Source organism: Canis lupus, chromosome 16 (genome assembly GCF_003254725.2).
Source record: "Canis lupus dingo isolate Sandy chromosome 16, ASM325472v2, whole genome shotgun sequence".
Classification (NCBI taxonomy): Eukaryota; Metazoa; Chordata; class Mammalia; order Carnivora; family Canidae; genus Canis; species Canis lupus.
Window position 1 is genome coordinate 45,569,944 of NC_064258.1, and position 15,155 is coordinate 45,585,098.

Below are 15,155 nucleotides of genomic sequence, written 5' to 3' on the forward strand. Positions count from 1 at the left end.
TAAAGGTAAACAATAATTAAAAGTTTTAAATTCAGATGAGAGGTCTCACACACCTTGGTGAGGAACGAGAAGGACGTTGGAGCCCTGGGCTAACCTGTGGTGTGTGTTCCCCATGCACATAGGCTGCTGTCACAGGGAAGAAGAATGCTAGCTTCAGGCCTGGTACTGCCACCACCCTCTCCTGGATGGCTTGGCCAGTGACCCACGCCTCCTCCTCACTCTTCTTCATGAGGGTGAAGTCATCTCAACCCCTGGCCTTCTTAGCCTCTCCCAATTTCTTAGTCCCATGAAGCTCCTCCTCTGATCACCCCTGTACATGAAAACTTGGTGAGTAGCTGAGACCATGCCAGGACCCGGCCCTGATCTGCAACTTTAAAATAATCATTCATACCCCAGGGGAATTCCACATTTCAAAACTCTCCTCCCGGTTTTGCCCAAATGAGGTCATTCCCTGACTAGTGGTTGCCCAGCAAGCATTCCAAAGTCCTGTTCAAAGACCCATTTGAATTCATTCTAAAAGCCAGAGAGAAAAGATTCTCATAGCAAGCACTTGTCTACCTTTTAAAGATAAAATCATACCCATACAGAACAAGGACCACTATCTTTATTGCATGCCAAAGTAAAAGTTGGAATTGTATTTATTTTTAATTATCTCATGGAGGGATCCCTGGGTGGCGCAGCGGTTTGGTGCCTGCCTTTGGCCCGGGGCGCGATCCTGGAGACCTGGGATCGAGTCCCACGTCGGGCTCCTGGTGCATGGGGCCTGCTTCTCCCTCTGCCTGTGTCTCTGCCTCTCTCTCTCTCTCTGTGACTATCGTAAATAGATAAAAATTAAAAAAAAAAATTATCTCATGGAAACCAGCCAGGTTTTATAAAATCTAGAGTATTTCTTTCTGTTTCCTATTGTGGGGCATGAATAACTCAGACTTCATGGCTTTCCTTCAGCTCACTCCCCACATTTAGCCCTTTCTACCACTTAGTGTGTCTTTGAGTGTGAAAGGGAAAAAACATCATTCAGAAGCTTCGCTCTTCTATTTTTTCTACTTATTTTACACAATATTTTGTAGATGGTCAGCTCTCTGTAAATGTCAAGTCAGTTTAACCGAACTCAATCCAAACAGCTGATATCAGTTATAGTAATCACTAACAAGTTTGGAGTTTGAGTTCTACACGGATTTGGATCATTTTTCTACGACCACAAATTTACAAGACTGAATTTTTGCAATACTTTAGAACCAATGCTTCTTGAATTACTACTGCAGAACCCAGTATGCACTGGCACCCCCTCCTGCACCCCACAGAGCAGACTCCTTGCCCTCCGTGAAGGCTGTGTGGTGTGCCTATGGCAGGAGCTGCAGCCCCGCAGACCTCTCCTGCACACCCAGCCAGGGGCCTTGTGCCAACGCCAGCTAACAAGGTAGGAGGCCAACATCAAAAGGTGCACCACTATTCTCCAAGGTTCAGAAAACACATCTCTTTCTTGGAAAAGTTAATATTCTACAGTTGGCAGAACAAGACCCAAGCTTACTGGCTCTTTGCCCCAAGTGAGGCAGGCAGTGGTAGGTTTTGATGACCATGCAGGCGACGAAAAGAGAAGAGATTACTGTCCCTAAGATATATATCGAGATCCAGAGGAGGCAGTCAGAGAAGAGCGAGGCCAGCACAAGCACGGTGCTAGAATCTGGAGTTACTTACCTTTCATTCTGTCTCACAATCAGAAGAACACACTTTTGAGTCACATTCTTTTGCCATTTTATTTTGCAACAAATAATTGCGGAAATGTTCACTTGTTATCTTCCATTATTAGCATTTTTACTGGAGGCTGACAGCCTGCCTCTGCACAACATTTTCCTCAGCAGCTTTGTGTGCACTGTCTCCTTTTACCCTTATGACAAGGACATGAAGCAGATACTATTCTCCACAATTTTGCAGACGAAGACTCCAAGGCTTAGCATTTGAGCTGGACCCAGGTTGTAAAATTCATGCTACAACCCGGGCTCTTTCCCATCTCTAGAAAGCTTCTTCGCACTGGTGACTTCATCCAAGACCGGCGTGCCCATCACCAACCTGTGTTTTCTCTAAAATCCAGTCCACATACTCAGCCACTTTGGTGTAGACACCTGGTTGTTCTCTGCGGCCACAGCCTTCACCCCAACTGGTGATGCCCACCAAATGCCAGTTTCCGTTGTGTTTACAAACTAAGGGACCACCTGAATCTCCCTGTGTCACAGTGAGTGGAAAAATGAAATAATACAAAGTATGACAGTTGTGCCTTTAAAATTCTGTAGTCACACCACACACAACACGTACATACAGTTCCTTATAGTTCTTTGGGTATCTTGCCTTCCTCATTCCTCTGGATGTGACGAAAATAAGTGAATTCAATACGTATGGTTGCATTTTCTATTTATTCCAAAAAGGACATGTTGATATCAGAATCTCAATGTCAAGTAAATCTAATGCTCTAATATTTTAGTACAGCTATTTTATGTACCATGGTGCTCCCTTATATATAGTATGCCTCTGCACAGATTATAATAGAATAAACATTTACACACACACACACACACATATATATTCAGTTCATCAAAGGTTACTTTTGAAATTGTCAGATTATTTGGCTCCAATTTTTTAAAGAAAAATACAATGAAATGTACTATGGAGAATATATTTTGTAGTTGATTTTTCTCAAGTAGACTACTGTGTGTTTTTTTTTCATCACTGAGTGTATTACCTTGCAGGCATCTTTCCCTCCTTCTTTATAGCCAGCACAGATCATCTGTTTGTTTACTTCATAATCTCTATATTTTTTCTGGCATTCTTCATTTGGTACCAAAGGAATATTTGCCTTTTGTAGGCTATTTTGGATTTCCCCTGTGAGGTAATCAATATAAAACTTCAGAAGGAGGAAATACGATGAGTCTGAAACTACTAATGTCTTAAAGCAAATCAGTGTTATGAACCTTTCATTTAGGTAATTTCTTTAGGTAAAAATAGTAAAGGGTGAAAAAGTAGAGTTAATCACACCAACAGAGAGACACACAGAGAGAAAAGCAAAAAGAAATTGATAAACAGAGAGCTCCATGTACTGGCCTCTGATGTCAATGTTAGGACAACCCCAGCACCCCAAGGCTGACCAGATTCCCTGCCAACCTCTCATCCCAATAGAAATCTCTCAGAAATTCCCTCTTATCACCTCCAACCCCAAAGCTGGAAATTCTTATCTTTCAGTTTTTGTTTTATATATTCAACATGATCATTTAAAAACATGTGATGTTGGGGGGGGAACTCACCATATGCTCAGAAGAGTATTTTGTTTTTTAACTATGCAAATATTTTCCACGAAGAACGATTTATTCACAAATAATTACATTTCTGCCCGTGTCCAGGTTCCCCTGGAACATATGTTGGGAGCTCTCCTTTCTTAGTTAAGGTTACTCTTAAAATTTCTTTCTGCCTTAAGGTACCAGTCAAACATTTAGAAAATTTGAATTCACTGAATAAAGGACTAAGTCAGGAAAGAAGGAAAGATCTTGATGAGCTTAAATATGTAAAGAATGTGCAAATTTTATTCCTATAGTGTCTATCAAGAACAAAACTTTGGAAAGCGAGAAAAGTCTGTTTCATGGGAAATCCAAGGACAATTTAAAAACACCAACTACCCGTGAGCAGGGCTTCTTAAACTGGCGTCCACAGAAAGAATTCACTTGCTCTATACACTTGGATAGGAAAATACATCCTTATTTTCACCAATCTCCAACTGAAGTCTAACACTACCTTCAGCTATGAGTGCAGGCAATAAAAATGGGAGTGTTAGTAGGATGGCTTTGCCATTAGTCAAGAGCACAGATATTTTTCATCACACTTGTGATAGTTTCATGTGACAGCTGTGGCTGATATTATGGTAGTTACTTGAAAAACTTACTATTTAATATATTAAAGAAACTCATGCATTCCCGTATTGCATCTTTTTGAAAGTATTTTGATAACTCTATTGCAATTTCACTTGTTTCCTTCATATGTCTATATGTGCTTTTTAAGTATTTAAAAGCACCACGGCAGGGGTGCCTGGGTGGCTCAATGGTTGAGGGTCTGCCTTTGGCTCAGGTCATGATCCTGAAGTCCTGAGATCGAGTCCCACATGGGGTTCCCCGTGGGGAGCCTGCTTCTCCCTCTGCCTATGTATCTGCCTCTCTCTATGTGTCTCTTATGAATAAATAAATAAAATCTTTTAAAAAATAAAAAAATAAAAGCACCATTACAAAAGTGGCTCATAGGCTTCATCAGATTACAGGAAGGATGCATGAAACAACAATAACAACACAAAAAACATTTAGAGCCTTCCAGAAAAAGATGGTGTGCCTGCCTCTACTCCTGACCCTTAGTATAAAGGCAAAATAATGGCACTGAGAGATGGAAACACTATTAGTAGTGAGGACAGGATAGGCTTGAGTGGTCTTATTAGCCCCATATGGGACAAATCCTTTATCCCATAGTCAAACAAGTGAACTTTATTATTAAGTAAGATTCTTAAGAGGTTACCTCATAAATTTTTCCAGATCCAAAGAAAAATACATCTTCTCAAGAATCAGTGAGTAAATATTTGAGAATGAATAGATTGGAATGGTGATGAGTTTGGATAAAATTTCAGACAGAGGCCAGTTAAACTGATTCACTCTGTGTACCTTAAGGTAAAAGACTTGTTTTAAGAACAACATTTAAAATATCATGCTGGGGGCGCCTGGGTGGCTCAGCAGTTGAGCATCTGCCTTAGGCTCGGGGAATGATCCTGGATTCCTGGGATCGAATTCCCACATGGGGCTCTCGGCATGCAGCCCGCTTCTCCCTCTGCCTGTGTCTCTGCCTCTCTCTCTCTCTGTGTGTCTCTCATGAATAAATAAATAAAATCTTAAAAAAATATATCATGCTGTACCTCTTTCTTTTGTGAAGCCCCATCCAGTTACCCAGCAATTAGTATAAGTTGTATTTGTATCATCTTTGGAAGGGAGGCATATTGGTTTTTGGAATTCTGAAAGGTAATTTTTAGATTAGAGTTTGATTAAACAAAGTTATAGGTATTGACTGTAAAAATACACAACTTCCTTTTTCCATATTCTCTTTCTCTAGCGTACTACCATGAAAAAATGACCCTTTTGCTTTCTATTTGATTGCTAAGGCCAATGATTCAAGAAAATTTCTCATTATCAGACTCATTTTCACATGACATTTTTGGTGCCAAATTTTCTCAATTAAATCTTAAACTCAGAACATGTATTTCTGTCAAAAGCATTTAGAAGTATTTTACTCTGTGTATGTTACTTTCTTTTTTTTTTTTTAATTTATTTTTTTATTGGTGTTCAATTTACTAACATACAGAATAACACCCAGTGCCCGTCACCCATTCACTCCCACCCCCCGCCCTCCTCCCCTTCTACCACCCCTAGTTCGTTTCCCAGAGTTAGCAGTCTTTACGTTCTGTCTCCCTTTCTGATACTTTCAATAGTAATAACAGTGTCTCCACTGTTTGAAGCACTATTTTACGTGCTTTAACTTACTAATTAGCAATTTTTATGACACACCAACAGGTGACTATCATGCTCATTTTACAGATGCAGAAATTCGAGGTACAAAGAGGTAAAAGCAACTTGACCAAGGTCACGTAATCATTCCTGGACACAGAGGGTATTCACCAACTGTGGAGCATTGTGCCACGGAGGCCACACTTCCCACCACCACACTACCAGCTTCCCAGAGCTTCCTTCCACTCAAGTTAGACCTGGGAATTAGCATCTGGCCCTACTAGTCTTCATATATTCCTAACATGCCCAAAGCCACAGTCATCGTGCTACTCTTGCCAAAGGGAGCCATGCTTCCTAAACAGCCAAGACATTTCCCATGTGTATTATTTCAATAATGCATATGCACCTGGATTCCTACCTGAAGAGACCAATTTCTACTTCTTATCCCTTAAATAGAAGAGATTTATCCAAGTCACAGGTGTTGTCTCCCTTGGCAATTCCTCAACTCGCTCCCAACTCCATCAACCAGAAACTAAAGACAATCTCTCCAGATTCTACCCTTTTGCTCAAATTGATGTGAAAATTTAAAGCTGCTGAACTCAGCTGAATAGCTTCTCCTTAAATATGCTACATACCTGTATAATTCAAAGGAGCCTCAAGTTTTATTAAGGCAATATCGTAACTACCACCGTCTGTGATTTTGTAATTTTGGTGAATGATAATCTCTTTTATTTGCGAGAAAGGTGTTTCTTTTGTAATCTCTGACAGATTTAAAATGCCACTATAAATGCGCCAAACATCTGGCAAGGAGAGTCTAGGAGGGAAAAATAAAGACTCATTTGAAACCAGAAAGACAGCCTTTGTTTTTGGCCCTTTTTCCTTTCAATTTTACCTTTTGAAATTGGTGCTTTGGGCTGGGAAGAAAATACTGCAAATGGCATATTTTTACTTACCTAATTTCGCTTCCTGGCAACATGTCATCACTACCAGCAGCAACACCGAATCTCTGAAGATTTAGTTAAAAACATTGAACATGTGCATTTATGTAGTTATTTCATTACTGTAAGTAAAAATGCAAGAGCATTGCTGTCCCAAATCTGAGAGAAACTGTCTGGGAGAGACTCATAGTTTATTGTGGGGAAATCCTGCTCAGTTCAGCAAACCTGAAAGCAATCGCTTCCATGAACTTGTCAGACTGATCGTACACACGCCCCCCTCACTGGGCAAAATTGGGAGGCTTCAGTGATACTCAAAAGTCATCTTTCTAGGCCTCTGGCTGCAGCAAGGCGAGTGGGAGCATCAGGCATGGGGCTCTGAGAGGAACTCCAGGGTGGTTCCAGACAGTAGCAGACAAGCCGGGGATCACCTGCTTCTGTAGGGCCAGGCTGAGGACAACAGAGACACAGGAGAACACCTACTCACCAGAGACCACTGAGCAGGAAAGGAGGAGTGAAGAAGGTTCCTAAGAACCTGAAGGATTCCCTACCCCCATCATCTTAGAGACAGCCCAGGCCTGACATGAAGAGCCACCTGCAAGATGGACCTGAGTGACAGGCTGAGCCATGAGCAGATACACCCAGCCTATGTGACTCTCAGAGGACCCCCCCACCAGAACTACTAATGACCCGAACTAATAGCTACTAATGACTCAGAACTAACCTGAGTGACCCGGCACCCTGAGCGGATGCACCCAGACTGTGGGGCCCTCAGAGGACCCCCACCAGAACTACTAATTCTCCAGTTTGCCTTGGCCTGTTCTAGAAAATTATTTGTGTCATTAATGAAAATAAAGCTCACCTCATGGCATGGCCAAAGAACAAAATCAGAATATAATAGAATATAAAAATAAATATAAATAATAAAATATCGATAGTTTCAGAAGTGTGAAAATTTAAATTAACTCTTTTTTAAAGGATTTTATTTATTTATTTGAGAGAGCATGAGTGTGGGGAGGGATAGAGAGACAAGTAGACTCCCCGCTAAGCATGGAGCCTGCCGTGAGACTGAATCCCAGGACCCTGAGATCATGACCTGAGCCACAGTCAGTTGCTCAACCAACTGAGCCACTCTGGCACCCCTAAATTAATTTTTTAAAATATGAATACAAAGTAAATCTAAAATTAAGACCTAAAACAAAGTCTTATCTTTTGTAAAGATTTGGACGTTTTTATCATCATGGAGAAATGCTAGATAATATTTGCATAAAACTCTAGAGAAAATCATACAAATAAGGGCACAAGTGATCTTCTTTCAATAAAATCAGTGTTTCCGTGTACATTATCTCTTACAAACTCAACAACACTGAGCCTTCAAGAATGAAAATTCTTAATATAAATTGGTGCAGCCACTGTGGAAAACAATATGGAGGTTCTTCAAAAATTTAAAAATGGAACTACCTTAAGATTCAGCCATTCCGCTTCTGGGTATATATTCAAAGAAAATGAGAAGACTACCTTGAGAGTTATCTGCCCTCCCATGTTCACAGCAGCATTATTTGTAATAGCCAGGACATGGAGACAACCTAAGTTCATTAATAGATGAATGATTTAAAAAATGTGGTATAATATATACAGTGTCTGTGTATATACACATATATAATATATACATATGCATACATGTATTATACATATGCATATAAGCATGTCTGTGTATGTGCACATACAATGGAATATTATTCAGCCATAGAAATGAAGGAAATCCTGCAATTTGCAACAATGTGGATGGGACTTGAGGGTATTATGCTAAATGAAATAAGTCAGAGAAAGACAGATGCTATATGTTTTCATCCATATGTGGAACCTAAAAAAAACTTAACTCATAGATGCAGAGAACAGATTGGTGGTTGCAGGGGAGTGTCACGGCAGGAAGGAGTAAAGGGTACAAACTTCTAGTTATAAATGGGTTCTGGAGACTTAATGTACAGCATGGTGACTGCAGTTAACAATACTTGAAACATTGAAAGTTGCTAAGAGTGCAAATCTTGAAAATTTTCACTACCCACAAAAAAGTAATTATGTGTAGTGATGGATGTGCAGATGTCTTAACTAACCTTATTAGGGTAATCATTTTGCAATGCATGCATATGTGAAATCATTACATTACACCTTAAACTTACACAATGTCATATATCAATTATATCTCAGTAAAGCTGGGGGGAAAAAAGGATGAAAATTCTTGGTCCTAAATTGGAGTGCATTTTGTGAAAAGGGAGGACCTACTATTTCCCCTTCACAGGGTCTTTCCTTCCAAGTCACTAGGATTCCCCTTTAGCAATGCCATGTGTAGCAGAGCCACTACCTGGAGTCCCATGCTGCTATGTGGCAACCATGAAGGAGCCTTGCTCTGCTCAGCAGTACCATTGACTCTGGTATAGTCAGCAGCCAGATCCTCAATCCTGACACATGGCAACCAGGGACCTACCCTCTTAGTCAGAGCAAGAGGGAGAATTCTTTGAAAACAAAATACCTCCTGAGAGAGACCAAGTATCTTTTATTTTAGGGCTATTTGTATTTCTTGCTATTCCTATGCTTTGTCCATTTTTACATTTCTTATTTAATCATAGCTTATTGGGGGGGGGGGGCAGTGATTTTATGTTCTAGGTATAGAGCTAAGGACTTTTAAGTGTATCACGTAACCCTTCTAATAACCTTATAATTAGATATTATTGTTCCTATTTTGCAGACAGGAAAATAAAGAGAGATTTACAAATCGCCCAAGGTCACTCATGCCTCCAATAAGTGACAGAGCTGTGACTCAAGCCCCATTCAGGTACAAGGTCTAAGTGTTTTAAAACTTTAAAACCCTGCCACATGTACAATTTTCCTTATAAAGTAGAAATATTTTACCAGATTTTATTCACTGAAATATATAACCACCTCCCATTTTTGTTTTCACTCTATTATTGAGTACATTTGTGAATCAAAGAGCTGAAAGCAAAAGGTCTATGGGCCTGGAAAATTAAGTCTTTGAAAAATACATTTGGGGAGTGGTGGATGGAGGTGGAAGCAGGTGGGGCATTTTTTCTTATTCTTTAAAGTAGGAGTGATAGCCCCCCGGGATTGCCAGCCCTGCAAACAGGCCGCACTGTGTTCTGATGGGTCAGATCAGTCAGTGCTCAGAGAAGCCTCACTAGCTGTTCAACATTTTGAATATCAGCCCTGCTTTAAAATGCCTTTTATTATATCTGCCTTAAAAAAAAAGTCTTTTATTAAAGAATAAACTTTGATGAACACACTGACATGATGTTCAAGAAACTTATCATAGATTCATCCAAACAAAAAGGCAGGTCAAGACTCTGGATAAGACACACGCCGTACTTACTCATCAAAGCAATGGGCAGCAGTGAGGACCCACTGGCGTCCAATGATTGACCCTCCACACAAGTGGCTCTGAGCTCTCAGCTTCACTTGCAGGCTGACCTGCCAGGGCCACTCTCCCCAAGAAGAGTTGGTTCCTCCAACAATGCGTGTGCTCGTTTTTGTTGTGCAGACTAAAAAGAGAGTCTTAAAGTTAATGGTTAGCATTAGAGGCGACTCAGAGTTCTTCTCAGCCAAGGAAAACAAAATACATAATTCTGCTATCTGAAACTAAGCAATCGATCAAAACAACACAGGAATCCCTTTACAGTTCCATGAAAAAGTGAGGCTCACTCACCAGAACTGTCCCCACTTTTACACAACCTCAAAGAATAACCAGAGCTCACTCGTGTCCCATATGTCATCCCAGTTGGGGAACCATCCAAAGATAATCGTAAGGAACACTTGCACCTAGATAAAATGATCAGGAGAAAGATTAAACTTTCAGAGAAGGGCATAACTCATGCAATTGTCTTTGAAAAATAAATGTTCACTAACTTCTCTCCTCTACAGTCTTCTGGGCGTAAAGAGTAAGTAAAAAACTGACAGCGAATCATCTTGGTACAAGTCTCTTGGCAAGCATTCACTCCTTCAGCAAAGGTCACATTCAGTTCTTCCCCTTCAAAATCCACTCCTGAGTAAATTTTGGAATGACACGGCTCTGTGTGAATTAGAGACATAAAAAGATACAAAATGAAAACAGCTATAAACCACATTTATCCGAGGTTTTGGTACTGGGGTTTGTTTCTTCGCTATTACTTGTTAGAAGATCATGAAGTGTATCACATTTTATGTGCTATTATTATTGAATTACATTACCAGGCAAAGCTTTCTTGCAGGTTAAAAGGCTGTATCCGGACATGGCATTTTTCTGAGAAGTGGGTGAACTTGGTGTCCCGCTTTTGGAAGTCTTAAGAAAGCAAACATTTCTATTAAAAAAAAAAAAGCAAAAGAGAGAAACAAAGCTGTGTTAAAGGCAAACACAAAACTCTTCATGTTTTGAAAATCACCTCTGCAAATTTTATTCCTCTGAGAAACTCTTTTGAAAGTAAAGCAGACAGAAAAAAAAAAGAAAGAAAGTAAAGCAGACCACAGGATTCTCTCTAATAAATCACAGAGATTAAATGTAAACCAAGCCACATCTCTGTCTAAGGAAAACTGATAGGCACAGATAACCTAGAGAGAGAAGAATGGTAAAGTTCCACCTTCTCATTGAAAAGAAAGCAAAAAAGGGAAAATGAAAAAGAAGAAAGAGCCAACACCAAATTCTAGGCGTTTCTGTGGCTGATGGTATTGTATTAACTATACACTCATCCCTTGGCTCCACTTTTGTACAGAAAGAAAAGAATAGATTATCTGAGGGTAAAGAGGTCAATCGGGATAAACAGGGCTCTAGTTTCTGAGGTAGGAATTAGAGACAATATTAATGGATATGCTGTCAGTGAGTGGTTTTTACTTCAAGTTAATAAGAGAAAACATTTAGATCAGTAAGAAAGGCATCTGATTCTTTTCTTCCACGGCCATTGTTCCATGGATCCAATGCTATGTTTCAGGAAGAGAAGGTAGGTGGACAAGTTGGCTAAGCTCTTAACTAATGTACACCTGGCAGGAAACTACCTACTTAAGCCCTGGCTTCAAGTGCTCTGAGGAAATGAACAAAGGTTTTCAAAAACCCAAACTATAAAATTACAGTGATGACAGGATCGTAGCCAATGTCACACGTTCTTACTCACCTTTGCGGTTCTAGATGCCACGCCTTTGTGTAGAATGTAAAGAAGAGGCAGTTGGGATGGTAGGTGCAAATGGTTTGGCACACAAAAGCATCTGGGGTGACAACTCTGGCAACGTCCACATCCGAAAATGCCAGGTGCTGGAAAATGTTCATGTGGCAACCTGTGAACTCACAGAGGGGAGACAGTCCTCAGCAAATGACATGACACTCAAGTGACTTGTCCTTTGTCATCCTATCTAAGGAAATTTTGACTGTTTGTTATTCATAGCACCACATACCCTAAGTGAAGAAAAGGTCCATTAAAATGGACCTTTATCCTCAGACTTGTTTGCCATTTGGAAGAAGGAAAAATTGGTCTAAATCTGATAAAAGATTTCTATGTCAGAGAAGTGAAATATCTCAACCTATACTCTCGGCTCCATCTCAATCTATGCAAAATATGTAAGTTACTTAGCATATGTTTAGATTTTCTTTCTATTATCCTGACCCTGAATTCCAGATCTTAGGAGATAAGGTTTTGTGTTACATTTTCTGAGCATTACAAAAAAGATTTTAATAAAAACAGATTAACAAAGATACCAGGTAGCTAACAAAAATGCCATGTGCCCATTGAAATTAGAACAGGAGAAAACCCACTTTCGTTATCTTTATATAATCTTATTTTCTTAAAGATGTTATTTATTAATGAAAAAAGAGAAAGAGAGGAGGGATAAGCAGACTCCACTCTGAGTGCTGAGCCTGACATGAGGCTTGATCTCTGGACCCTGAGATCATGACCTGAGTTAAAATCAAGAATCAGATGCTTAACCAACTGAACTACCCAGATGCCCCTTATTTTGTGTCTCAGTTATGTGTTTATTTGTGTTCATATTATTTACTCGGTTTACTCAATTTGATAACAAATTTTGTTAAAATTGTGGAATAATGATAGCAATTATAGGAAGGACAAAAAGAGTCCTAATTTAAATGAACATAGGTGTTTCAAGAGAAAGTACCTCTAGTGACATGATATCATCATAATGATAATAAATTATCGTTAATAACACCATACCATAATATGGGCAGTCTTGGAAATTCAGCCTCTACTAATTAAATCTTTAAAGAAAAAAAAATGCAGACTCTGGAAGCTGGAAGAGAACTTAGAGGTCATCCCTCCTGAGGTGGGACATCCATGCAACAACCACAACCTACAACTCCATCCCTCTAGGATGTTCCTGACAAGTTGTTTCCCTTTTCCTAAGATATTTATAGCGACAAAGAGCCCACTACCTTGTGACAAGGCCCAATTTTTTTCTGGTCCTTTCTAAGGGTTAGAATAGTTTTATTTTTTTCATGGTAGCATCTACCTAGACCTGCCTAATGGCACCACACAGGTTAATTTAATCCGTTCTTCAATGACACCCTTCTATAAACAAAAAATTAAGACAGTCATCCTGATCTTGTTCAGGTTAAATGCCTTTGACCTTCCCCTTTAGCCATTTTATGTTTTCCATTACTTCTAGATATCCTACTCTCCTGATTCCCCAATTCTGAAGTACTCTGGGTGTCCATTGCTGCGTATGAAACATGCAGCACAGAATTGTCTAGTGTTGCAGTTGCTACTTGACCCGTCCAGTTGACAAAAACACAAGAGCTATCCTGTTAAGAAGAACCATTTTCTTTTTTAAAGCTAGTTTTTTGGTTTCATTTGTTTTGTTTTGCTTTATCAGAAGCACTCTAGGGTGTTAGTGGAAATGGCAGGGGAAGGACCCCTGAAAAATCCTCTCCTCCATAAAAATAATGTGAGTAGAGGCAAAATTGTCAGTGTTTTCAGAGCTCTAGAAATTAATCAAAATTAATCAGATTATAACAGTCCAGGGAGCATTTGCTCAAGAGAAACAGCTGAATCTCTGTAAGAACAGTGAGTTTTGTGGGATTTTAATTTGCCCTATTTCCGTTCTCCTCTCCTCAGTTCCTTGGAAATAGCCCCACAATCATGCTGAAAACCAGCAATCCAGCAGCCCTGGAGGGGGCAGGATGGGGTTGGGGCAGGATGCTCCAAAGCTCCATCCCCAGCCCCAGCTAAACCATTATTTGACCTGTGTGGATGTTCTCAGGAACTATTCATGAGGACTGAGTTTATTTGACATGACTCAGAGCCTCTTCAGTGTAAACAGCCTGTTCCTTGCAAGTGTTTGCCAAGAACAAAAAACAAACAACAACCAAAAAGTGGCAATTATGTAACATTGCAGCTTCCTAGGGCAGCAGTAATAGCTGGAGCAAACAATAAGCTGACAAAATTCTTAAAAGGAAAATGAAGGGAAAGAGGGTGATGGTGAAAATCTTTGACATAAAAAAAAAGAGAAGAAAATCTTTGACATATTCCAGGGAATCTAGAAGGCCATCTACAAGTACAGGGCTGTGTGCATGAGCAGGGCTGGGCACAAGTCCATAAAAGATCTGAGAAAGTCCTAACCCCTCAGGCCTGCTGACATTGCACCCTGGGTGGGCAGAAGGCCAAGGCCAAGGCAAAGTTGTGAAATGCCTGTCTGCAGGTTGGTAGCGTGCCCCAACACTCACAAAACGCCCCTTCGTCAAAGCCCGAGAGACTTACTGTTTCCAGGCACATATGGAAATCTATGCCTAATCATTAGCTAAGTATTAGGAAAATCAAGTAGAAACATTCCTGGTCATATCTACAAAGAATAAATACAGAATTAGTTCAGGAAAGTCACCAAACAAAGAGCAGTAACAAAAAGTGGTAACAACAGCAGACTTTGGGGAAGGAGGGAATCTGATTTCCAGCATTACTGTATGCTATAATTTAAAAGGTCTAATTTTTTTACAAAAAAATACAAGCCATGCATAGAAACAAGAAACTATGGCCCCTACGCACAACATAAATTTTTGCTAAGAAAGTACCAACTTCCTCATCTACTATGCAGAGACTTTATGTCGGCTATTTTATTTTTTATTTTTATTTATTTTTATTTTTTTATGTCGACTATTTTAAATATATTCAAAGAACTAAAGGAATCCACATCTAAAAAACTGAAGAAAAACCTGAAAAGATTGTCCTGACAAATAAAGGATATCAGTAAAGAGATAGAAATCACACTTGTAAAAAAGAACCAAATGTGAATGTTAAAAATTAAATAATCAGTAAATTTGAACCAGAAATCTGGTACCCATCACAGAGGGGATGTGCCAGAGGGGAAAGGAAACAAAGAGGAAAAAAGATGCCTTGTTGCCAATTTCCCAATCTCCCTTGGGGTGGGGGGTCTTCACCCAGCACCCATGCGGAGTTTGGCAGGAGCTGGCACTGGATACTGCGTAGCATTGAATGTTGGTGCTTTGGTTTCTGTGACATCCTACCACTAACAGACTGATATGCTAAATAAGGTGGAGGGACAATTTTCTGGGTAATTCAAACGACAGCAGCACTTTATTGATTCATTATGGTTGAGTCATTTCACCAGACAATGGACACCACCAAGAAATGACATTATAGTTTTCTCTGCAATGTAATTGCATTAGTTTCCTGCTGCTGCTGTAACAAATTATCACAAA

General features: G+C 39.8%; 1 protein-coding gene across 9 annotated transcripts in view; it reads right to left on the bottom strand.

Moving 5' to 3' along the window:
• The window catches only part of LOC112675194 (coagulation factor XI), a 54,033-nt gene that overhangs the window by 21,363 nt on the left and 17,515 nt on the right, over positions 1–15,155 (bottom strand). For 4 of the 9 annotated variants that reach the window (XR_007402789.1, XM_035699745.2, XM_049095150.1 and 1 more), the window contains exons 7-11: positions 11,608–11,767; positions 10,694–10,803; positions 10,373–10,535; positions 10,173–10,285; positions 9,840–10,008 (exon numbers count right to left, since the gene is read on the bottom strand). Coding sequence is in view for 7 of the 9 variants with exons in the window: in XM_035699745.2 (XP_035555638.1) it covers positions 9,840–10,008; positions 10,173–10,285; positions 10,373–10,535; positions 10,694–10,803; positions 11,608–11,767 (715 nt within the window). In the remaining 2 variants the exon portion in view is untranslated. Of the gene's footprint in view, positions 1–1,695; positions 2,221–2,734; positions 2,875–4,933; positions 5,030–6,154; positions 6,334–9,839; positions 10,009–10,172; positions 10,286–10,372; positions 10,536–10,693; positions 10,804–11,607; positions 11,768–12,185; positions 12,244–15,155 lie in introns of those variants that run through there. The other 5 variants (XM_035699749.2, XM_049095152.1, XM_025471733.3 and 2 more) reach the window with 3 other exon arrangements.